At 42.7% G+C, this 25,304-nt stretch overlaps 1 protein-coding gene across 3 annotated transcripts in view; it reads left to right on the forward strand.

The window, feature by feature from the left end:
- Positions 1-25,304, forward strand: part of BCKDHB (branched chain keto acid dehydrogenase E1 subunit beta) — a 263,784-nt gene that overhangs the window by 1,258 nt on the left and 237,222 nt on the right. Inside the window, exon 1 of one of the 3 annotated variants that reach the window (XM_036249158.1) lies at positions 17,081-17,336. The exons of 1 other annotated variant lie outside the window; for it this stretch is intronic. In XM_036249158.1, the coding sequence (XP_036105051.1) occupies positions 17,141-17,336 (196 nt within the window). In that variant the 5' untranslated portion in view covers positions 17,081-17,140. Of the gene's footprint in view, positions 1-17,080; positions 17,337-25,304 lie in introns of those variants that run through there. One more of the 3 variants, XM_036249161.1, reaches the window with a different exon arrangement.

Here is a 25,304-nt window from a genome sequence, read left to right on the forward strand (position 1 = left end):
TGCCTGTTGTTGAGCTGCACTCATCTCCCTGATGGATTGACCCTTTTATCATTATAAAATGTTTCTGTTTATCCCTAGCAACTGGTTTTGTTTTTTTTAAAGTCTATTTTATCTTATATTAGTATAGCCACTTTACCTTTCTTGTGCTGGCTGTTTGCATGTTACATCTTTTTTTATCCTTTTACTTTTATATCTTTGAATCTAGTATATGTCTCCTGTACACAGCATTTAGTTGGTCCTTTTCTTCCTTTTTTAAAATCCAGGCTGACAATCTCTGCCTTTTAATCGTCTATGCTTTTCCTGCTTCTATTGAAATGGTCATAGTTTTTGTTTTTCAGTCTGTTGTGGTGAATTCCACTGATTCATTTTCAAATGTAAAACTAAACTTGCATTTTTATGTTTAACTTCATTTGGTCATGATGTACTGTCTTTTTCAATATATCACTTTCTTATATTTTCGAGAATTTTGTTGAGTATCTTTGCATCTGTGTTCATAAAGAATATGTGTAGTTTTCCTTTCTTATAATGTCTTTATCTGATTTTAATATGAGTGTAATGCTGTCATCATAGAATGAGTTGAAAAATATTACCTTTATCTTCTGTATCTTGGTGATTTTTTAAATAGAATTGGCAATATTTATTCCTTAATTATTTGATAGAGTTTTTTTAGTGAAGTCATATGAGCTTGGAGTTTTCTCTCTGGGAACACTTTAAAGTATCAATTTAATTTCTTCAATAAGTATAGGACTATTCAGATTATCTTCTTGCTCTAAACAAAGCATTTTCTAAACTCCTTCCACCTCTGTGGGCCGAATGCTAAGTTTGTTTATTCTTCACTTAAACATAAATTTGGAGTTTGTACAGTTTTATGTGTCATAATTATTCTGCAGATATAACTTGTCTGATTTAATTTGCTTTCCCTTTTACTTTTTTTGCTTTTTAAGAGAAGATGTAGGGGACTCAGATATATGAGGCCAGTATCATCCTGCCAAATTCAGAAACATATTAGTCTTCTAGTGACAATGTTTTAGTCTATGTTGAAGAAGCCAGAGGAAGGACTTTTATGGTGAAATTTTTGTGACTGGAGGGACCCAGACATGCAACTCCCAGGCAGGATGACCGTATGATCATTAAGTTTTCTTTTGGTTTCCAAACACCAATTCCCCCATTAGTTGGTAGCAGCTCCTTGATTTATGTTTGGGTAATCTTCTCTTTTACTTTGTATATAGCTGTAGTTTATAAAATAGCCTTTTTTTTCCTCAATCAAGGGGTAGCAATGAACTAATCTGGGCTAACCAGATTCTTTTCCCAGGAACTGAATAATGAACAGAATCACTCAAAGACTGATAAAACCACTAATGTCATTTTGCCCTAGGGGTTTTAATATCCCCATAAGTTACCATATGCCCCCTGGGTCTCTGTATCTGCTATGGTTTCTGGGCTGTTTGTTTCTTCAATATCTGTGGGCCATTCCATGTCTTCTAAAGTAGTTATGATTCATCTTAATCTAACCAGAGATGATTTCAGTATCTCGTAACTAAATACCTCTAATCGATAAAAATGTGAGTGGGGTGAGGAGGTGGCTGTTCTTCTCTAGATGGAGAACATAGTGTACAGAAAGACTGTGTGGTATTTATAAGGTTTGTCTATATGACACGCAGACCATTTTATCAAAGACACTAGGTAGGGAGCTTATTAAAAAGGCAGATGCTCTGCCCTAGGCCTGATGAATAAGAATTTCTTAGTGTAGGGTCTAGGAAATCTGAAATTTGAACAAAGTTCTCAGGGATTATTCTACAAAATACATTTGAGAAACATGGTATAATGGTATAGTTTTTAAATTTGAAAAACATGCATAGGAATGATTTAAGATGTTTAAACTGAGATTAGTCATTTAATTTCTCTGATCCTGTTTTCTTATCCACAAAATGAGGATAGTAAGACCTTGTTCATTAAGCTGTTTCAAAATATTGAAACATGTATGTAAAGAATTTTCATGTTGCCTCAATAGAGAACGGTTGCATTATTTGTGGGTGTTTAGATTCCAAAATCTAATATGTCTAAGGTAAAATTTGTGAGTAGCCAAAATTGTGGTTGAAAATAATTTCATATGCAATAATAACATGTGGCCACATTTATGCGTCATGTTGTGAATAAATATACCGTCTTTCTGGAAGCATTCAACTGAAAATTTCCCTAATGAGTTAGAACAGGTTAGAATATAGCTAAACACCATGTAATGCAGTTGGCTTGTGCTTAGAAGTCTTGTTCTATTAAAAAAAAAACACACAACTTTACATTCCCATTGTTTCTCACTCATGCTCTGTGTCAAACAAGGGTGGATGGAGGGGTAGTGTCCCTCCAGGGATAGGCTGCTGACTGCTCTAGTGTCTGAAATGTTGCCTGCCAGTTGATGAGGCAGGGAAAACTGTTGTAACCAGTCAGTGAGATAACCAGAGATGCACAGCCGAATTGTAAAGGAGCACTTTATTACACTGGTAGGCTGAAGGGGGGCTCTCCCCAAATCGACAGCCCCGACATTCCTTTGTTCTTTACTTATATAGGAACAAAATACAGAAAAAAACTACATTAAAAACAAACAAACAAACAAAAAGCCGGAAAAAGCTACATTCAAAGAAAAAAAAAAAAACCTACATTCCTCCTGGCTCCACTCAGTTGGTGCCAGGGCTGATACAGACCGCTCCAGAGGAGAAGGGGGGGTCGGTTGCAGGAATTAGGGCAATCATTAATCTCTTTCTTTTTATGGTCCCTCCAAGTTTTCCAAGACCATCATTAACCCCTTATCTTTATGGTTCCTCTGGGTGTCAGTCCCAGGTTTTTTTTTTAGAAAACTGCTTGGGTGTTTATATGCATGAATAACTGATCAGAATGGAGTTTGATTTTTAAAATAGCCCAGTTCATTTCCTACTGGTTTTATATAGATGAGTCAAATCATTGACTCTCCCTCCTTCTCTGGGACAGGGCTATATTGTCCCTTAACTACAAGAAGTTTTTACAGAATTTATTCTCCTCTGTATAGTTTTCATGAGGTTGTTCATTAAGCATGGCCCCAAGGTGAAAAGAAAGCATACTATGACCAGAGGACCGGCGGTGGCCATAAATAAAGTTATTAGCCATGGAGACCAGTTAAACATTTGTTGAAACCAATTCTAAGATCCCCATCTCCTTTTTGTTCTTCATTCCTCCATATTTTTCCTAACTAAAGATAAGCTTTCTTGTATAACCCCGGAGTTGTTAGCATACAAACAGCAGGTTTTGCCCAGTGCCACACACAGAGGCCTCCCTGCTTGAGGAAAAGATCTAAACCTCATCTGTTTTGTATTGCTGGAGGTTATACTTAGGTGGGAGTATGCAAGTCCCTTGCCCCTGGATATCCCCCAAAGTTAACTTGGGCTGGTCACATGTACAGTTGTCAGCATTTGGGATCTGGGAAATTGGTTCAGAAAGACCTAGCTCTATATAATAAGTTGGCCTCAAATTTAGGCATAACAAGCAGTCAGCCCCTTTGTCCTTCCTATGGCCCAATAAAGTCTAGCTGACTAACGACATTAATCGGAATAGGGTTAGATTTTCCTACAGGGAAACTCGTGAGTTCAGTTAACCTTCTAAAATCTATATGAGGGTGCCTGCTTCATATATAGCCCTTAGTAGTAAATATGGTTTTACAACCCTGAGATGGACAAAAGTATTCATTTGCATTCAAGCAACTTGTGGTGACTATACCGCTCCCTGGGCATATATAGATTCCTATCCCTTGTAGTCCCCATTCCCCCATAGCTGTCCCATAACCCCAGGGAAGGGGCTCTTCTATATGACATCAATCTTCAGTAATACCATCTGTGCCTATGGTACCTCTCATGAGGTCACATAGGTCAAGACTAAAAACAGGTTTTTCTATCCCCTTTGTGGTGACACTTCTTAAGACCTCTCCCACTATCCCATTTTTAAGTTCCCAGTTCTATTGGGGCCCAGATTTATAAAGATTCCCCTGTACAGTCCTAATCAGAAAAATTAGAGTTCCGATAAACTTAAGAGTCTAATTTTAAGGGATCTGGAGAGGCCTGCATCGTCCATTCTGCTTTTTCTGCCTTCAGCCGGGAATGGTGCAGCCAGACCGGGATACCGTTGACCTTGACAGCCGTTGGTGCAGGCAGGATGGCAGTGTATGGTCCCTTCCAAAACGGAGTCAGTCCCTGGGTGGTGAACTTCTTTACCCACACTGAGTCTCTGGGCTAGAAAGAGTGCATGGGGTCCGAGGTGGGCACAGGCAAGGCGTCACAGATGTGTTTATGGATAGCCTTCTGGACAGACTGCAGGGCCTGCAAGAACTGTAAGAGGGCGAGGGGGCAGAGTGGTCCAGTTTTCACTGGTTGCTAAAGTAAATTTGGTTAAGGTTTCCTTTAGGGTCCTATTCATGCGCTCTACCTGCCCAGAACTCTGTGGGCGGTAAGCACAACTGAGCTTCCAATTTATATTTAACCCCTTGGAGATATCCTGTGTTATCTTTGCTATAAAGGCGGGGCTATTGTCTGATCTAAGAGTCAGGAGTAGCCTAAACCTGTCACTCCCTTTATTACATGCCAGACTGTTATTCCACTACCAGGGACAAGCTCTCCCTCTTTCACTCAGTGTCCTATTTTTTTTTTCCCTCCTATTTTATTTTAATTAATTAATTAATTTATTTATTTATTTATTTTTTATTTTTTTTGTTACAGATGTTTCTCCTTTTTTCCTCCCATTGACTCCCTCCTTCCTATCCCCTCCCACCCTGTCCCCAATTTTGTTGTCTATGTCCATCGGTTATGCATACATACATATAAGTTCTGTGGCTTATCCCCCTCACCCCCCCCCCTTCTGAGGAATGTCAGTCTGTACTTTACTTCTATTTCTCTGTGTCTATTTTGTTCATCCGTTTGTTTAGTTCATTATATTCCAGAAATAAGTGAGATCATGTGATATTTGTCTTTTTCTGCTTGGCTTGTTTTGCTTAGGATAATACTTTCCAGGTCCCTTTATGTCATCTCAAAGTATAAGAGATCTTTCTTTCTTACAGCTGCATAGTACTCCATCGTGTATATGTACCACAGGTTTTTTTTCCACTCGCCTACTGATGGGCACTTGGGCTGTTTCTCCTTGAGTATTTTTTTCAATGTCCTGTCTTTCTGTAATATGTATGTCCTTTTCTTTTATTCTTTTTTTTATTTTTACTTCCTCTGCATAATCCTTTTCTTTTTATTTCTTTCCTCTACACAATCCTTCTTTAACTTGCATAGATCCTCTGCAACTTTCCTAGTCCTTCTCCTGACATTAACCTGAGAGCTTGCTCAATTTATCTGCAGTCTGCACATCCCCCAGTTTTCCTTCTCCTCCTCCCTACTCAGATCCACACATTCCTGCTTCTCTCCACCTTCTCCCTTTCCCTGTGACCTCACTGGACATTACCTGCCTCTCAGGAGTTCAGCAAGCTTAGTGTAACCTAAGTGGGTAGTCTGGTGCAGCTGGTTGACTAAAGAGCCTCTGGGACCAACAACCTCCCATAAGGTAGTGTCCATCATCCATTGATTTCCTTTATGGCTTGTTTTTGCTTGGCTAAGTTATTTTCTGACCTAGTGTATCTGGAGAGGCCCCACTGGTTTTATGTCTGTCTCCTAAGCTTTCTGATCTGCAGCAGATTTCCCTTGCCCCATTGGAGAACCTGGATGAGGGCTATGAGTTCAGCCCATTGGGCTGAAGTTCCCCTATTCAAGGACTGTGACCAGACAACACAGTCCAGAGTTACTACTGCTGCCCCAGCATACCTGATTTCTTCCTGGACATAGCTGCTCCTGTTCGTGAACAATACCTCATCTGATGATAGCAGTGGGACATCCTTGAGGTCTGGGCAGGCCATCTGCACTATGTCGATTTCCTCCAGGCAGTCCTGTAGAGGTTTCTGCGGGTCATCATCTCAAGGCAGGCTGGCAGGATTGATGGCCAGCGTCTTGTAGAACTTGATGTAGAGCTGGTTTGGAATGGCAGTGGCCAGAAATTGAACAGTCACTGGAGAAGATAGCGTCCGAGTAGGGGGTATGGACACTCCAGCATGACCAGAAACAAATGAGTCACAGTATTTTTCCCGAAGTCTATAGTCCTCTTTGAAGTCCAGGGGTAGGTTAGGGTCCCATTGGCTCGGTCAGGACTGAGTCTGCTGCACCAGTATCTACCAGGAAATTAACCAGTTTGTCCCCTATTGTCTTGTTATTCTTGGCTCCTGAGGGCTCAGTTGAAAGGACCCCTGGCCCTGTCATTTTTCTAAGTTAAAGACAGCTTTTTACTTTGTTCCTCTATACCTGACTTTGCCCTTGTCTTTTCTATCCCTAACTGGGACCTAGGCCTGCCGTTCTGACCCTTCCTCATGTTCCCCTTTCTAGGGTGATCCTTTTCCGAGGGCCCTGTTTCCCTCAAGGTGCCTTTATTACCTTTGCTATTCTTTTATTTTGTTTTTCCCCAGGGGTGTCCCTATTATTATATATCTTTGGAGCTGTTTTAATCAATTGGGCCTTTAGGCCTAACAGGAGAATACGGTGAAAAGTGTCCAAGGAAGCCCTACCCCTGGTAGTATTTGGGTCCCACAGTGGATGGAGGGATGGGAAAATTTTCTCTTACCCCAGGTTTTTCAAAAGGATGCAGGAAAGGGAAACATCATTCTAACATATGTGTTTATGCTGGATAGAGTGTTTTTCAACTCTCTCCAAGAGCATTTTGTGCCTGCGCCCAGGATCCCTATTTTCAACTCCCCAAAGTTCAGAGAAGCCTGTTGGAAACTTGCTGCCACCAAACCCAGGGCAGCAGGTAAGCCGCCTGGGCTGGCACCGAAGGAATATGCCCCTTCTGCAGCCTGACTGCCCTCCATGGGGAACCCTGCAGCTTCTGCAACCTTCTGGTGAATGCCTGTGCACTTGCCCCCCCTCTCCCCTCGTTTCCCAGGACAAGGAGCTCTCTGCATTGGACCCTGGTCCCAATGGGCCACTGGGCATTCAGCACCATGTGGGACGCGCACAGCAGCTCACTAGCAGGGATGGCCCCTTTCCAGTCACTCCCCCTTCTTGTTGCATCTGCTGCAGCTGCTTCTATATTGGGCCTGGGCGCATGGGGGAGTTTCTCCTCCTCTGAGGGTAGAAGAAGGACGGGGTCCAGTCCCCATACATCAAAAGGCAAATGATCTAAAATATAGGATTTAAAAACACCCAGTGTCTCCCTCAGAATCTTTCCATGTGATAAACTGTGCACTTTTGGGGAGTCTAGAAACGTGTCCTATTCCTTGTAAATCGGCCATAGAGACATCCAGGGGCCATGTAGCAGGCTAATGTCTTGAGGCAATCCCTGAAACATTTGCTCCAGTATCTAAAAGGCCTTTAACTTTCCTTCTATTCAAACTGAGCTTTATTCTGGGGAGACCGTGGGTGATTAACTATGCCCAATAGGCTCCGTCTGTGGAGCCGAACCCTCCCTCTCCCTGCGGTTCCTTTGATAGCACTTGAGCACTTTCCCAGCCGCCTAATGTGGCAAAATCACAATTTGGGCTATCCTCGTTTCAGGTAAACTTGTACAGTAGTATTAGTGGTTTGGACCATAACTTTTATTTCCCCCAAATAATCAGAATCAATAACTCCAGGCAACACTTAAAACCCTTCATAGTAAGACTACTCCTTCCCAAGATTAAACCCACCGTTTCTCATAGGCAAGCTGTTTAGCTATTGATGTGCTGGTCTCTGGATCACTTATTACTCTGTTGTCTGCCTGTAGCAACTGAGCTACAAAATCTCGATATGGCTCTTCAGGTCCTTGTCTGATGGATGTAAGATCTAGTGAATTCTCCCCTTTTGTTGGGAACTCTTTCCAGGCCTTCAAAGCATAAATATTCATCTGTTGATATGCCTGGAGAGAAAAATCTTAGCTAATCTCAAAGAGCCTGATATTTCCCTGCACTCGTGAGTGTTTCCAAAGAAATGGGTACTCGATGTTGTTGATTCCATGTGGCCTGCTCACTACTAATCTCCATCCAGTTATTTTTTCACATCAGATAGTCCCCTGGTGTAAGGCAAGCTTTCACTAATGTTTGGCAATCACCCAGGACTAAGGCTTCACTAGCAACATTCTAATACACTGAGCACAAAAGAGCTGTGGGCCCATACGTAGTACAAGAAGATTTGAGATCTTTCAGCATCTTAAATGGGATGGGCTCATGCAATTTTAATGTCTGACCTGGATTGTTCAGGTCAGGCGCCTCTATCACTGGAAATGATAAAACCCCAGTGGTATCTCCTCCGGCGGGCCTTGCCTCTCTTAGTCCCATCTGTAAGGGAGAGAGCACAAGGGCACTAGAGGGTTTTTTGGGCCGAGCCCCTGCATCCCCTCAGGATGGTAAGAGCTATTTTTTCAAAACTTTTGGTAACATTAAACCCCTTATCTGAATCTTCCTCAGTGAGGTGCCACCAATTTTGCTCTGCCTCTCTTTCTAGTTCTCTTTTATACTCTGGGAGTAAAGTCTCAGCAGGGGGATTAACCTCTCTCACAGCCTTAGTGGAAGGCAGTGGGGTAGTCTTTAAAGACTCATAACCTTTTCCGGCTTCCATTAAGTCTGTCTCTACACCTTGCTTCCCCACCTTATTAGCCTCCTGCACAGGATCAAGGCAATCTCTAATTAGGGCCCAAAGAGTAAATGTTTGCGCTGAAAACTTGTTCGGGCCTTTCGCTGTATCTCTGCCTCACAGGCACGTCCGTATCTTTCCCCAGGTTTCTCTTGGGGCCCAGTTTGGGGCCCTCTACCAGTATTTGTGCCCTGGCCTGGAGGGCATGGCTCTTTAACTATGAGGGTGGGTATCTCATTAAAGTAAGCCATTGATTAATAAAGGGGAATTGGTCTAGATGTCCTGGATCGCCTGTGACCTGATTCCAAACTGCCTGCACTAACTCAAGATTAAAGGATCACGTGTCGGCCCTGGCCGGTTTGGCTCAGCGGTTAGAGCGTTAGCCTGCGGTCCAGAGAGACCTGGGTTCGGTTCCCGCTAAGGGCGCGTACCTCAGTTGCAGTTTGTCCCTGGCCCTGGTTGGTCGTGTGGGTGGCAGCCACTCGATGTGTCCCTTTCACGTGGATCTCTCTCTCTCTCTCTCTTTCTCTCCCTCCCTACCACTCTATCTGAACAAAAAATGGAAAAATGTCCTCTGGTGAGGGTAAAAAAAAAAAAAAAAGAATCCCATGTCAGACCAGCCCACCCTGAATGTGGGTCAATTTAATTCACAGAAGGTCCTTAACTTTCCTTTAGATATGTCTGTGCCCTAATCAGAATCTTCCTCAAATCCTTCCTTAAGAATGTTTACTATGCAACCCAGTGGGGTCTTCTGGGCACTAGGAATGCTATCCATGATTAGACTAACCGTAACAAAGTTGAGGGAGACACAGTAGGGAGGCAGACAGGGACAAATACAAGAGAAGACACACAAGACAGAAACTTTTGCTTCATCCACATGGTCACTCCCATCATGGATATTTAGATGCCTCTTGGCATTTGGCAGGCTGGTATAAGCACCCAACTCAGATCAGGCTCACTGGTGGGACATCAGAGTGGCCCAAGAACCTGATACCACTTTTTAGCTGTATGGGGTCGTCAGGAAACCGCAAGGTAGGACTAGCACAGGCGCCGTAACAAGTGTCGTGGAGCACGGTCACTCACACACAATTACATTCACACAGTCACACTCACACACCAGAAGTTCCCGGGAGGTGATTAGATTCCCCTTCCACCCTAGTGGCAGACCAGAAAGCACTGCGGTCCAGAACCAGAATTTACCAGAATTGAATCCCTCCTAACATCTCAGGAGGAGTCCTGGAGAGAATAGGCTGCGCTGTGTCCGCCCTCTCACTCTCACCCGGATAGACCGGTCACCCAGAACTCACCTCTGGAGGCTTCTACCAGTTCTCCTTACATCTTTTGGGGATGTTTGGCATCTCCTGGCCGCTCCTCGGAAACCTAAGTAGGATCTTTGGGGCCCTGGAACGTCTCAGGTAGTACCCCCCCCCTAAAGAACTACAGGTATCTGGTGGCTGGACCAGGCAAAGCCATTCATCCTAGGCGTCTATCCTCCGGTGTCCTAAAGCACCAGGGATCTCGGTGGGGCCTTCAATGTTGTAACCTGTGAGCGAGATAACCAGAGACGCACAACGGAATTGTAATGCAGCACTTCATTACACTGGCGGGCTGAAGGGGGGCTCTCCCCAAATCAACAGCCCTGAGCCTCCTTTATTCTTTGCTTATATAGGAAGAAAATATAGAAAGAAACTACATTAAAAAACAAAAAACAAAACAGAAAAAGCTACATTCAAAGGAAAAAAAAACTAATTCTTCCTGGCTCTGCTTAATTGGTGCTGGGGCTGATACAGACTGCTCCAGAGGAGATGGGGCGGGGAGGGGGGGCGGTTCAGTTGCAGGGGTTAGGGTAATCATTAATCTCTTTCTTTTTATGGTCCCTCCAAGTTTTCCAAGGTCATCATTAACCCCTTATCTTTATGGTTCCTCTGGGTGTCAGTCCCAGGTTTTTTGTTTTTAGAAAATTGCTTAGGTATTGATGTTCAGGAATAACTGATCGGAATGGAGTTTGATTTTTAAAATAGCCCAGTTCAAAACTTCATAAAGAACTGGCCCCCAGCTCTTAAACTCTACCACCCAGTAGTAGTTGTCTACATTTGTGCTCAAATTCACTGGCAAAGCACGTCATACTGCCATGCCTAGTTTCACGTGGCTGGGGACATGCAATCTGCATGAGTTCTAAGCAGAAGGAATGGAAATACTTGTGAGTATCACAAGCGTTTACCATATGGGGCCTGGACATCAACATATTTTGAAAGCTCCCAAGGTGATTCTAATGTGAAGTAAAGGTTGCGCACCACTGATTTAGGGCTTATATTTTGCAACAGAAGGGAGGGAAGAATCACCTGCTCTCCTTTAAGCCTCATATTAATTCGTGCAGGTTAAATGTGACATAGGCAGATTTATATTTTACCTGTGCCTCGAGATGGCTTTACATGGTGCAGAAAACAAATTGTCACAGGTAGCTCGTGATGACCACTGCTCACCTGCCCCTGTTATCTCACCTCCTTCCCACACTGGTCACGACCAAGCCTTCCCAATATCCTCACAAAGATTTTGATGCCCTCTGCAGTGCCAGTCGTTCAAAGTTTTGAAATGAGATAAATGGGTAAAAGTCACAACAGAAAAGATATGTAGGTAAGTTAACACGTAAGTCTAAAAATTTCTTTTTGTCCCCAAACTCAAAGCCACAACTTTAATTAGGCTTTTAGAAACCTGGCAATACTCAAATTATCTTGGGAATTAAGATAAACTCACTATGCCAGACCGGCATGCATGTTTGTTTATAGGCAAGAGGCGCTTTCTGAAACATGACACATACAGACAGACATCAGTATTTGGAGCAGTGTTCTGAGTCATCATTTGGGTCTAAATCCTTCCCCAGGCTGTACACAAACACCAGCTAACATCACTTTGAAGAGGGCCCTTTCTGCAGTGACTGCTCAGAGGGTTTTTGTCCATATAGGGTAGTTCAGGTTCCTAGAAGACTGATCGCAGTGTATGTATCTCAAGCCCCTGAAGGAGATGTGAAGCCAGAGAGAAGTTGCCTGGATGCTTGGGAAGCAGGGAAAGAGAGATCATTCACATGCCGAATGGTACAGGTGACAGATCCATGGGTTGGCTTAAAACAATATTCACTAAAACATAGTGCTTTGCTCATTCAATGCTCTCAGTACACACTAATGAACAGGAAAATCAGATCCTTAAAATTAAAAAGATCCTAAACAACTCCCAAATGAAGCATAAATCCTCTCAAGAAGCTCCTCCAATAGTGTTCATCCACTCTGTACTTGACTATCTCCAAAGGTAGAGCATTCATTATTTACCAAGACTGTCTTACTTAATAAGAAGTTCTTTATATTGAATTGGAATTTGTTTAATCTGTTTCTTGTTCTCCCCTCTGGAACCAAACAGCAAGTGTCATCCTTTTTGTACAAGAGAGCCCACCAAACATTTAAAGAGAATAAATATGCTACTTTAAAAATCTTATGTAGACCAAGTATCTTGTTTATTTAACTCTTCCCAAAATCCTAGAATATCACATTGAAAGAAATCTGTTAGACAATATATAAAGACTCTTGGATAATGGAAGCATCTCCAGAAAGTTCATCAAAGCATCCAGCTTGTGTTCTGCTACCAAGTCTCTGGCTGCTACGGGTTGAATTGTAGCCATCCCTCAAAATATATGTTAACTCTATTCCCCAGTCACTGACACCTAGTACTTCAGAATGTGACCTTATTTGGAAATAAAGTTGTGTATGTAATTAGGTAAGTTAGGATGAGATTATACAAAAGCAGGGTAGGCTCCCGATTCAACAAGACAGGTGTCCTTGTAAGAAGATAGCCACGTGAAGATGCCAGAGACAAGAAGGGAAAAAGGGTAAGAACATCGTACGATGACAAAGGGAGAGCCTGCACCGAGGCAGCTGTAAGCCAAAGAGTACCAAAGATTGCCCACAAACCAGCAGAAGTAGGAAGAGGCGGGAGGATTCCTCCACAGGTTTCGGAGGGAGCATGACTCTGCCAACACTTTCATTTTGGACTTCTAGCCTCCAGAACTATGGCACAATATACTTCTGTACCCGGTGGTGCTTTGTTTCAGCAGCCCTAGGAAACTAACACAATAGCTTTGACTATATTTTGGACTTTCTTTTCAGAATGATCCCAAAAGGATCATTTCATGTAGTGATCAGCAAAGCAAGGAAAATCATGGAGTTTTTCCATCCAATTACCCCCAGTCCTGAACTGAAACCAATTTCGGAGTCTGTGAACTAACATACACATTGTCAAACACATGCCATAGGGGATACATCTCCTAATCCACATATTTCGGTGTACAAATGTAACTTTCTTGTTTTTCTATAACTTGATTATTAAACAGTGGCTTTGCTGAGATATAGTTTTCATGGCATTAAATTCACCATTGTGTGTGTGTTTTAGCATTTTCACAAAGTTGTGTAACCACCACCATTATTTAATTTTAGAGCATTTTCCTCACTCCCCCCCAAAACTCCATGCCCAGTAACAGTCACTCCCCATTACATCTTTACTCCAGAGCACTGATTTCACTATTTCAGACAGTTTGTATAAATGGAATTATATAATAAGTGGTCTTTTGTGACTGGCTTCTTTTATCTAGCAAATTTTTTTCAAGGTTCATTCATGTAACATCACCCCATTTATTTTTTATTGCTAAGTAATATTCCATTGTATAGATGTACTGTGCTTTGTTCATCCATATCACTTGATAGACATTTGGATTGTTTCTCCGTTTTGGCCACTATAAGCAATATTGCTATGCACATTTGTGTACAGGTTTTTGTGTGTAGATAGTTTTCATTTCTCTTGGGTGTATACGTAGGAGTGGAATTTCTGGGTCATGTGATAAATCTGTTTAACATCCTGAGGAGTGGTAAGCTATTTTCCACAGCAGCTGCACCATTTTACATTCCTACCAGCGATGTACAAGGGATCAAATTGCTCCTTATCCTAACCAATACTTGTTATAGATGTCTTATTTAAGCCATCTTATGGATGTGAAGTGGCATCTCGTGGTTTTGATTTGCATTTCTCTAATATTGTTGAACATCTTTTCACGTATTTATTGGCCATTTGTATATTTTCTTTGGAGAAATGTCTATTCAAAACATTTGCCTATTTGAAAAAAATAGATTTTATTTTTAGAGCAGTTTTAGGTTAACAGAAAAATTCAGTGGAAAGTCCAGAGAATACTTGTATACCCCTTCTCCTCACACAAACACAGACTTCCCCACTAACATCATCCTATACCAGAGTGTTACTTTTGTTACAGTCATTGAACCCATACACATCATTATCACCCAAAGTCTACAGTTTACATTAGGGTTTATTCTTGGTGTTTTACAGGTGTTTTATAGGTCTTGACAAAAGTATAACGACATGTATGTCCCATTACAGTGTCATACGGAATAGCTTCACTGCCCTTACAACTTGTTATGCTCTGTCTATTCATCCCTCCCTCCCTCAGAACCCCTGGCAACATTGATATTTTTATTATCTCCATAGGTTTTGTTTTTCCAGAATGTAGTATAGTTGGAATCATACAGTATGCAGCCTTTTCAGATAGGCTTCTTTCACTTAATAATATTCATTTAAAGTTCTCCATGTTTTTTCAGGTCTTGATAACTCATTTCTTTTTAGTGTTGAATAGTATTCCACTGTCTGGGTGTACCACAGTTTATTTATCCAATCACTTTCTGAAGCAGGACATCTTGGTTGCTTCCAAATGTTGGCAATTTTGAATAGAGCTGCAATAAACATTTGTGGGCAGGTTTTTGTGTGGGCATAGGTTTTCACCTCCTTTGGGTAAATAATAAGACGTGTGATTGCTGGATCACCTAGTAAGAGAATTTGTAAGAAACTACCAAACTGTCCTCCAGAGTGGCTGTATTACCACTTTTGCATTACCACCACCAATGAATGAGGAGTCTTTGCATATTTTTTAATTGGGTAATTTACCTTTTATTGTTAAATTTAAGAGTTTTTATTTATTTATATATTTTTTTAATCCTCACTCAAAGATATTTTTCTATTTATCTTCAGATATAGTGGGAGGGAGGGAGAGGGAAGGAGGGAGGGAGAGAGAGAGAGAGAGAGAGAGAGAGAGAGAGAGAGAAACATTGATGTGAAAGAGACACATCAACTGGTTGCCTCCCACACGACCCTGACCAGGGCCAGGGATGAACCGCAACCAAAGTACGTGCCCTTCACCAGAATCAAACCCGTGACTTCTTGGTTGCCGGGCAGACACTCTAACCGCTGAGCCAAACCGGCCAGGGTTAAGAGTTTTTAAAAAGTATATTCTGAACGGACAACAGTGTGGTGAAGGCAGGGATCTCTTGGCATATGAGAGAAGCATTCTTCTGTTCCAAATGCTGTGTCCTGGTCACAAGGTGGAGGGCCCTGTGACGCTCTTCCAGGCCCATCTACAAAGAGAGACATCCACAGTTCTTTGTGTTCTGTGGCTTTATCTTTATGGAAGGTGGGGAAAACTGGCTCTTAAATTAGCATGCTCTCCATAATCTTTTGTTTAATCATACATTTTGTACCCTAAGTCATTCAGGTTCTTGAGGTTTAATACTCAGAAACTAATTTTTAAAAAGTCTTTTCCCTAATAATTGTTTCTACCTTTGGCTTAAAAATCTATTTTATAATTCAAAAGCAAGAATTTAACTTCTTTGCTACTTGCCTTTTCAATGCCTCTGGTTCAGTTTGAATGGGAGCAGGTAACAGGATATAAGGATAAAATATAACAAGATATTATGTTGCTATATAAGAAGGATGTCCAAAAGCCGAGTCTAAACAGGTACAGGTTGCACAGGGAGTAAAGCTCAGTGACAGAAAGCACACCAAGAGTCATTCTGAAGAGTAAACAGCAACTTTGCCTCTCTTTCTAAATTACACTTCCCAAATTCCCAGAAAATGACAGTCAGTTTCCCAACTTATTATCATGAAATGTGCACAGGGTGGGTCCCACTTTAATAACAGACATTTCCATGTTTATCAGGCAGATGGTATGGTGGGGACTGGGAAAATTAAACAACAAAAAAAGGTGATTTGCTGGGCAGACAAATCTGTTGGAGCTATCTTTGTTGTTCCTCACTGCATATAGTTGGAAGTTCAAACTTCTTAACCAGCATATGAAGCTCTTCAAAACTTTGGGCCTTTCCTTTCTCACCCTCCTATCTTCATTTGATGGAAACACTTTCACTCTTGTTTCTGTCATATTTTACTATGATTTGTAAATTAATGGACAGAGAAGATATCCTTTTAAATAAGAAAATTTACAAAATTGATTATTTTAAATGTAAATGAATGTCTCAAATGCTCCAGGTTTCTAGGCTAATTAGAATAAACCAGTCAGGTCTTTTTCTCTGCACCTGGGCAAAATTGCATCGAACATCTATTAGTTGAATTTCCAGGATGAAATCTAAGGTTATCTCTTTGTCAACTAAATAAAAAAATCAACATTCTACACAGATTTATTAAGCATTCAAGGGAGGTTTGAATAAAGAGCAGAGGTTTTGAGCAGTGATTCCTGAAGTTTTCTGAAACTCAAAACCAACAATGACAATCAGTAACCTTTTGTAAAGGACAAACACATGCTATGTGAACATACAGTAAAAATTTTTTCCCATTAGGCAGACCTTACTACCTGGACTTTAAGAGAATAGCAAGAACTAGCAGTCAGAGTTTATAGATAACCACTGCATTGTATAGATAACCATTGCATTGTGCACACCGAAACTGTTTGCTCCCTCAGGCATAACGGGTAACCGCAAACATCTGCTTCTGTATGTGCTTGCTTGCTCCCAAACCTTTAGCCCAAATTCCTTAAAAGGAGCTAAGACAACTATATAAGCAACCCCACCCCTGAGCTCGGGGCTGCTCTGTCCTCTGCATAGGATGGGACAGTCGCTGCGCAGCTAAAAAACTCTCTTAATTTGTACCCTGTTCGGTGTCTGAGTCTGGTCTGTCTCCTTGGTCTACAACACTTTCCACCCCTTACTTATAGGATATAGAGGTAAAGAATAGCAGAGGATAAAAAAGTTACATTTCAAAAAGAAAGTATAAATGTTAATATATAAAAGCCATCAAAACTGACAATACAGCTGACTTTGGCGAAGAACAAATCCTGGTTAGTGAGGACATTGCAGAACCCCCCCGGTCCCGGATCTGCTCTGCTGACTCTGGGAAGGCTCCACCTCCAGGAACAATTTTATTGGAGCGCCTCGCCCACTAGCACGCGCTCAGACCCCTTCCGCTCGCAATGACAGGCAAACGCTGCTTGCCTCTTCCCCTTGCCGTATCCACCCCCGACTTTCCAACTCCGATTGGTTCGTTTCACAGGACCGCCCCCTCGGCCGAACCAATGTGGAAGCTACCTTGGTGCTCCGCCCTTCCGGCGGCAGGATGCGGGGACGCAGCTTGTAAACGCCGGCGGTTTAGCGGGGATGGCTGCCCTAGCGGTGTCGGCGGGCGGGCTGTGGAGGCTTGGTGCGGCCAGGGCCGAGGGACGCTGGCGTCGGCTGTGTGGTGCGGGGCTGCTGCGGGGCTTCCTGCAGCCGGCCTCGGGCGCTGGGGATGCGGCCCAGAGGCGGCAGGTGGCTCACTTCACTTTCCAGCCCGACCCGGAGCCCCAGGAGTTCGGTGAGCTAGGCTGCCCCGTGCGCTCCCGCTGCTGCCCAGGCACAATCCAGGCCCTGCTCTCTGCAGCCTCGTCCTGTGTCTGTTTTTGTGACTGTTTAACTCTTGAGAGGCAGCCCTGTGCACCTTCGCCTGGGGTGAGAGGGCACACTGATGTCTGGAAGGGCCTGAGGGTGAAGGGGTGGTGCCGAGGCGACGCCTCCCTTTCTCCTTTCTCCTTTCTCCTTTCTCCATCCTTCCCAACCCTGGCCTTAGGTGTTGGCCCCCTTGCCCGGTGCTGAGCCACAAACAACAGATTGCGGTACTTAAAAGAAAGAATGATTTTTTTTATTTTTATTTTGTCTTTGTCAGATTAGAGAAAGCAGAGGAAGTGAGTGAGTGAATTGATTTTCCCAAGGTCACAGAATAGGTTCTTCCTAGAGATGGGAAAGAATCCAGGCTTCCTATGTAAGCCTAGTACCAAGCTGGTGCTGGGCTAGGCTGCCACTTAGCCTAGGAGGGCAATCGATGTAGAGGAAGGGGGGAGGAGGCCACCTAGTGCGTCTCACGGTAGGAAGGACATGGAGCACACCTCACAGTACGACAGTTACATGAGTTTTAGGATTTCTTGTGCAAGTTTCATGTAATCTCCAAAAGTCCAGTGTCTTGTCAGGGCATCAGAAACAATAAAAAACCAAACAAAACCTGTTACCTTTTCCTTGTCTAAAAACTTCTCTTGTGCAAGAGCTGACGTGTGTCTTTACTTGTGAATAATTAAGGATGAACATTTTTTGAGGGCTTACCACAGGCAGGCATTGTACTGAGAAGTTTACATTCATCATCTGATTTGATATTTTCGACAACCTTAAAGAGATCGGTAATGTTTTAATTCCCATTTTTCAGTTAGGTTAATGGAGGTCTTGAGATAGTTTGTCCAAGGTTATACAGATAAGTTAGTGGAATTAAAATTTCCCACAATTGTAGTTTTAATACAAATATAATCTGCATTATTTAATCAAAAGCATCACCAATATTGTTATATAATTTTTATAACCTTCTTTAGAAGACATATTCTGTAAAGTAGAAAAATTATAATTGAATGGTTGAAATTTTGGCCCTAGAATCAGATTGTCCTATGTGCTGTCTTGGTTTTACTACCTATAACTTTGGACTTATCGCTTACCCTCTGTGAGCCTCAATTTCTTTATAAGTAAGGAGTTAATAATAATACTTACGAGGGGTTTGTTGAGGACTAAATAAAGATAACGTGTATGGTATATTTAACAATCTCTGACTACATGCAACAATAAATGGAAACTAAATAATAACCAGTATGCTTTAGTTGTTACAGCTTTGCATTGTTAATAAATAATGCAGATAGGAACATTCCATGTGTGTTTTACGTATCTGAGATTATTTCTTTAAAATAAAGTCCCAGGGATGATACTTCTGACTTTAAGGTATGAACACTTTAATGGATTTTAATGTATAGCTCAGATTTTCATTTTATACTCCATCTGTATGTATAAGAGTGTGAGTATTAGGTGTCATGCTAAAATCACAGGTGTACTGTGATACTGTGATTTAGAATAAAAAAATACATACTTAACCTTTGTTCCATTCCTGGCATAGAGCTCCTAAAACCCTTGAAATTTCTTGTGATGGGAATAGTAAAGGTGTCTTGTTATGTTAATGTTGACTTTTGCAAAGCCCCTAAGTCACTTAAGTATGGGGACTGGTCACCAGAGGAACCAACCCTGTGACTAGAGAGTTGGAACCCACCTGACCTCTGGGGAGCAAGAGGGACTGGAGCTAGAATGAATTGTTAGAGGCCCATGATTTAGTCATTTATGTCTATGTAATGGAGCCTCCATAAAAACCTAAAGGACAGGGTTCAGAGAGCTTCTGGGTTGGTGAACAGGTGGAGATTAGGGAAGAGTAGGATGGTCAGGGAGAATGGAAGCTCCTTGCCCCTTCCGTATACATTGATTGCTCTATACATCTCTTCCATCTGGTTGTTCATGAGTTATATCCTTTTATAATAAACCAGTAATCTAGTAAGTAAACTATTTCTCTGAGTTCTGTGAGCTGCTTTAACAAGTTAATTGAACTCAAGAAGGGGTTGTTTGAATCTCCAGTCTTTAGTGGGTCATTCAGAAGCACAGGTGACAACCTGGACTTGCAATTGGCATCTGAATTGCAAGTGGGGGCATTCTTATAGGACTGAGCCCTTAAGCTGTGGAATCCCATGCTGTTACTGGAAAGGGGACCTGGTCTGAGCAGGTCTGCCTAGGGCCATCTGGTAGTATGTGGGTTCTTGACTTTGTGCAGGAAATATTTCACAACATGAGTCCAGGTGATTTTTAGAGTACATTTATTAAAATTGGGTACAGTGAAACAAGAAGGGCTTAGGATAGAAGAGGCAACAGGAGAGAGATTAGAGGGAGGAAATGAGCCTAGGCTGGACTGCTTTGGCTCACTAAGAAGTCAGAGAAAAAGGGGCCTTGGGGACAGGTTCTGGGGGTTAGTCTGGGGGTTAGTCTGGGATGAACTTGTCCATTGTCCTTACTCTGCTCATGTCTGTTTAACTACCTACCACATCTCCCTCACAAGGATCTTGGCTCTTAATTCTTTCAGAGAAAAGGGATGCAGGATCTCTTCTGTAGCTGCTTCCTGCCGAAGAGGGGCAAAGTTTTCCTTCAGAGCCAAGAGATCCTTACCCTGTGTTAGAGGGACAATGAGGCCTGGACATGCAAGTGTTGTAACGTGTCAGCAAGATAACCAGAGATGCACAGTCGAATTGTAAAGGAGCACTTTATTACACCGGCGGGCTGGGGGGATCTCCCAAATCCCAGCCCGAGCTTCCTTTGTTCTTTGCTTATATAGGAACAAAAAAACAGAAAAAAACTACATTCAAGGAAAAACCTACATTCTTCCTGGCTCCGCTTAATTGGTGTTGTGACTGACAGACTTCTCCAGAGGAGAAGAGGGGGTCAGTTGCAGGGGTTAGGGCAGTCATTAATCTCTTTCTTTTTTATGGTCTAAGTTTCCCAAGGCCATCATTAACCCCTTATCTTTGTGGTTCCTCTGGGTGTCAGTCCCAGGTTTTTTAGAAAACTGCTCGGATGTTTACGTGCAGGAATAACTGATCAGAATGGAGTTTGATTTTTAAAATAGCCCAGTTCAGAAGGAAGTGGTGATGGTGTCTAGAGGTCGTATTCCTTTAGTATGTGTAGGGCTTGTAACCTGGTGTAGACAAACTGTGTTACAACTCTTAGTATTATTGAGGTAAAAGCTAGAACAACAAAAACGGTCCGGTGGAAGGAAAAAACATTTTTAGTTGTTTCCAATCCAAGTCAAAGGATGGGAGAAAAATGAAACATTAGCTAAATATGTAAGAAATTCAGGATCCAGTTCAATTCACAGATGAAAAATAAAACTTTGAAGACAATAGAATTAGAGTTTAATATTCACAAATGTGTACTATAGAGTTTATTGAAACACAATTCCTCCCCCTAAAATCATCCTTACTTTTATTAAAGAGCCAAGTTAAGACCAATTTATTTATTGTATTAGTCCAGTTTCAATTTGGCCTGATTATTTTCATAAACACAATACAAATAGCAATTGATTATACAGGCTTTCTTAAATCTGCTTTTCTGGAATCCCATAATTGAGCTTTAATTAGCCCTCAAGGCAAAAAAAGCTGAACCATATAGTTGCCATTAGGTTTGTCTGCAAAATCTATAAGCTTGGGTGAATCCCTCAAGTTCTTGAGGTGAAACTGGCCATCTCTCAGGAAAGCAACTTAATTTCTTACCTGAAAAGGCTAGCATGAACCCCACGACCAAGCCATTTCTCCAAGGGGCTCTTATTGACTTTAAAGTCAATTTTCATTCCTTAACGCTTTTATTTTTATTTTATTTATTTTTTTTGGTATATGCCCCAGCAGGAACCGAACCCGGGACTCTCTGGTCCGCAGGCCAACGCTCCAACCGCTGAGCCAAACCATCCAGGGCCAAGCAGGGTTTTTAATACCTCAAGGATTGGCAGATGTTGGCAAAGGACTGACAAATTCATTCCCTCATTTTTGGAATCCTTCTCCCTACCCCCATCTGGGTATTGAAAGGTCCAGTTACCTACTGGGCTGACTCCTAAGGAGGCATCAGCGCCAGTATCTCTAACAGGCAGGGTTATATAGGGGATATATGGGTGAGGGGTGGCAGTCCTTAGAGGGAGAGGACAATGTGATTTGGCTACTTGCACAGGTATAACCACAGGGAGACCAAGGGGGGTCTCCACTCCCAGGGTGATTCAACCTGGATACCTGGGGTAGTGTTCTGGAACATCCTGTTTCTCAGATTCTTTTCATGTATTAGGGAGAAGGGAGTTGGAGACTTTGGCTGCAATCCAATCAGGTATATACTTTTTCAGGCTCTGTAGCAATTACAGAGCGATCTAGTTTACCTGTAGTACATACTTGAGGGTCATTTGTGAGAGCCATAAAGGCTTAGTTGTATGGAAAAGAAACATTGATCTAAAGAGGCCTCATACTCCATCCACTTCCCTTGGGAATAGCGAAACAGGTCTAGTTTTAGGATAGTGTTATAATGTTGCCATTAAGTGGCCAGACCTTTCCATTGCCCACTTTATAGTGGGGCCAGGCTATGTTGCAAAAGAAGCTTGAGGGTACTTTCTTCCAGTTGGCAAATATGCATCCAAAGAGTACCTTGAGGCACTGTGGACTGATTCCCCAACCACAGACAGATATGTTCTAAGCCAAGAGTTAGAAGTGTTCCTGTTAGTCTGGGCTGTTTTGGGCCATCCTGAATGCACTCAGTATCCCATATCCTGCAGGCACCCAGTACCCAGTCTTGCGGGCACCCAGTGCCTCAATCTTGCAGTCACCCGTTCAAGTGAGGTATTCCTCATTTAATGACTTCCAGCCTTAGCTAGCCTTACTGGGAATCCCCTCTATCACGTCTCTCCATACAAGAGGTGCCTAGTACCTTTGTCGCCTCCAACAGAAAACTCATCCTATAACTCTGTTCTCTAGTAGTCCGGCTAGTGACCTGTTTCCCTGTCTTTCATGTTCCTAAGAGCCCTGACCCTTTAAGATGCCTGGTAGGGTACCCTGGCCGGTTTGGCTCAGCGGTTAGAGCGTCGGTCCCCAGTCCAGAGAGACCCGGGTTCGGTTCCCACTGAGGGCGCGTACCTTGGTTGCAGTTTGTCCCTGGCCCCGGTTGGTCGTGCGGGTGGCAGCCACTCAATGTGTCCGTTTTACGTCGATGTTTCTCTCTCTCCCTCTCTTCCTCTCTCTCCCTCCAACTCTATCTGAACAAAAAATGGAAAAATGTCCTCGGGTAAGGATAAAAAAAAAAAAGATGCCTAGTAGGGAGAGTGAAGCTGCCCTTTACCTTTGAAGCCAAATGAGTTTAGGCACTCATTTCTCCAGCAAAAGGTTTTGTTCAGACCCTCAGAAAGCAATTCCAATGGAAAAGCCAAAGATAAAAAGCAGCCATCCATTTTTTTTTCTCCTGTGCTTAGCTATCTCAATTCTTATCTTCAGCCTAGGGTCTCTCAACTCTTAACCTTTAGCTCCACCATGAGGATTAAAAAAAAATGCTTAGAGAAAGTCAACCTCTTACCTTAAAACTAAGAGTTTTGGAATTCCAGAAAACTCATGCAAAGTGAGGAGTTGGTGGGGCACAATGGATTCCTGCTGGTACCTAGCAGTGGTCCAGGTCTGCAAAGTGGTCCTGGGTGGGCTTCTCTGGAATTCTGCCACACAATCCAAGTCATGGTACCATAATGTGGGTGGGAGGAATGGCACCAGGTGTTAGACCTGTGGGGTCAGACCAGACCTAGGTTCAGCGACCTCGGTACTTGAGTTCTGGCTAGGAAAGAATTCAGAGCCAAGATCTAAACTATAAGAGAACATTCATTTGGAAAATTATAGCAATAGTAGAAGTAATGTGTAGAAGAAATGGGCTTAGGAAACAAGGCATAGAAATAAAGAAAGAGCCCTTGGAGCTTGGGAGTGAGGAAGGTAATGATGATGCTCCTGGGGGGAGGGGGAGAGAGAGGGGATAGGAAAAGGCATGGGTGTACTCCCCAGCAGGAGAGTGCACTGGGTCCTCCATCCTAAGGGTTTTGGGTGGAGATTTTAGAGGAGGTCCCGGGGAAGATCTTAATAGAATATCCATCAGCTTTCCAGGTGTGTCCTTTCATGGTTCAGCACCAATAGCAGGGGGTTGTTATTCAATGCAGTTGGTCCTGAGGTCAGCCATGGGGTTGCTTGTCTGGTTTTGCTGCTTTTCTAGGCATGAAGCTGAAATCAGCTGAGGCCTAGATGTTATCTCAAGGAGGAAAGGTCAGGGGATCTAAACTGCATGGCCATCGATATTCTAGGAGAGGAAAGGTCACCCTGAGGATGAGGTCCCACACTACAATTGTCCTTTGCTAGACACCCAATGCTTTCTGCCCAGGTGACCTCACTCATCATCCTTGCTCTGCTCACTTACCGCATGTATATTAGATAGTATCTCTTGTTTTTTTATAGAGGAGGAAGCTGAATGCCAGTGGTTAAGTAGCTTTCCCAAAGTCACACAGGGTGTAAATGGCATCACAGACTTCAGGCCAGTCCTGCCAGTGTGTTTGCTTCCTCCATCACCTGGCCTCTTGTTGCCCCTTGATTTTAGGTATTGTGTATATTTGTAAGTTTGTTTTATTCATTCATTCTTCACATCTTAATTTTCTCCTGGACACCAGACTCTGTGCTAGGTACTGAGGGATGGAGATGAGCTTGTCTAATGGAGGAGATGGACAAAAAGTATCAAGCAAATGCCTACTTAAATCAATCTCAGTCACAATACATGAAATGTTCAGGTGCTAGGAAAAAGAATAATAGAGACCTGGCAGGTTCCTAAGAAGAGATAACATTTAACTAAGCTCTAAGGGATTAGAAATGAGTATTAAGAAAGGCGTGGAGAGGGTGCCAGGTAGAGGGATCCACTTGGGTAAAGGTCCTGAGGTGGCAGGGAACTTGGTTTGGTAGAACTGAAGAAAGATCTGCGTGGTGAGCCATGGGGACAGGAGTGCAAATGGGACTATTGAGGTGGGCAGCAATGAGTTCAAGCAGGGCCTTGTGGACATGGTAAGAAATGGGCTTCTTTTCAGATACAGTTAGAGGCTTTGAAGGATTTTCAGTAGAGGAGTAGTATGACCTGCATTGCTTTTTAGGACTCTCATTATAGCAGCTTTTTCATGAATCATTTGGAATGAAAAAGTACAAGTGAGGAAGCAGTGCTATGGACTGAATATTGTGTCCCCTCTCCCCAAATCCATATGTTGAAGCCCTGATTCCTGATGTGATGGTATTTGGAGATGGGGCCATTGGAATGTAATTAGGTCACGAGGGTGGAGCCTTTGTGAATGGGATTAGAGCTCTTACTAGAAGAGAGATGGTCTCTTTCTCCACCATGTGAGGATACAGCAAGAAGATGGCCTTCTGCAAACCAGGAAGAGGACCCTCACCAGGAACTCAGCTTGGTCTGGACTTCCCAACCTCCATAACTATGAGAAATCAATCGTTTAAGCCATCCAATCTATGGTATTTTGTTATAGTAGCTGGAGCGAACTAAGACAGGTGGTTAGGAGGTGATTTTCTGAAACAGAAAAGAGATGGTGTATTCCGGAAACAGAACACAGTAGTGTCACATTTCAAGCTATGTTTTGGAACTAGTGAATTTGGTAGTAGGATCTGATGGATTGGATGCCAGTAATGAATAAAAAGAAGCTATTCAAGGATGCCTCCTCAGTTTCTGGCTCAGGCACCTGGGATTGGTAGTGCTTTTTGCTGAAATGAGAAAGTAACATCTTGGGCATAGACATAAAGTGTTCAGTTTTGTGTTTGTTGAGTTAAAAAAGCCCAAGACACCCAAGAAGAGAACTGCTGACTGTTGGATATGTCAATGTAAGAACATCTAAACC

This window comes from Molossus molossus, unplaced genomic scaffold, assembly GCF_014108415.1.
Source record: "Molossus molossus isolate mMolMol1 unplaced genomic scaffold, mMolMol1.p scaffold_m16_p_8, whole genome shotgun sequence".
NCBI classification, from domain to species: domain Eukaryota; kingdom Metazoa; phylum Chordata; class Mammalia; order Chiroptera; family Molossidae; genus Molossus; species Molossus molossus.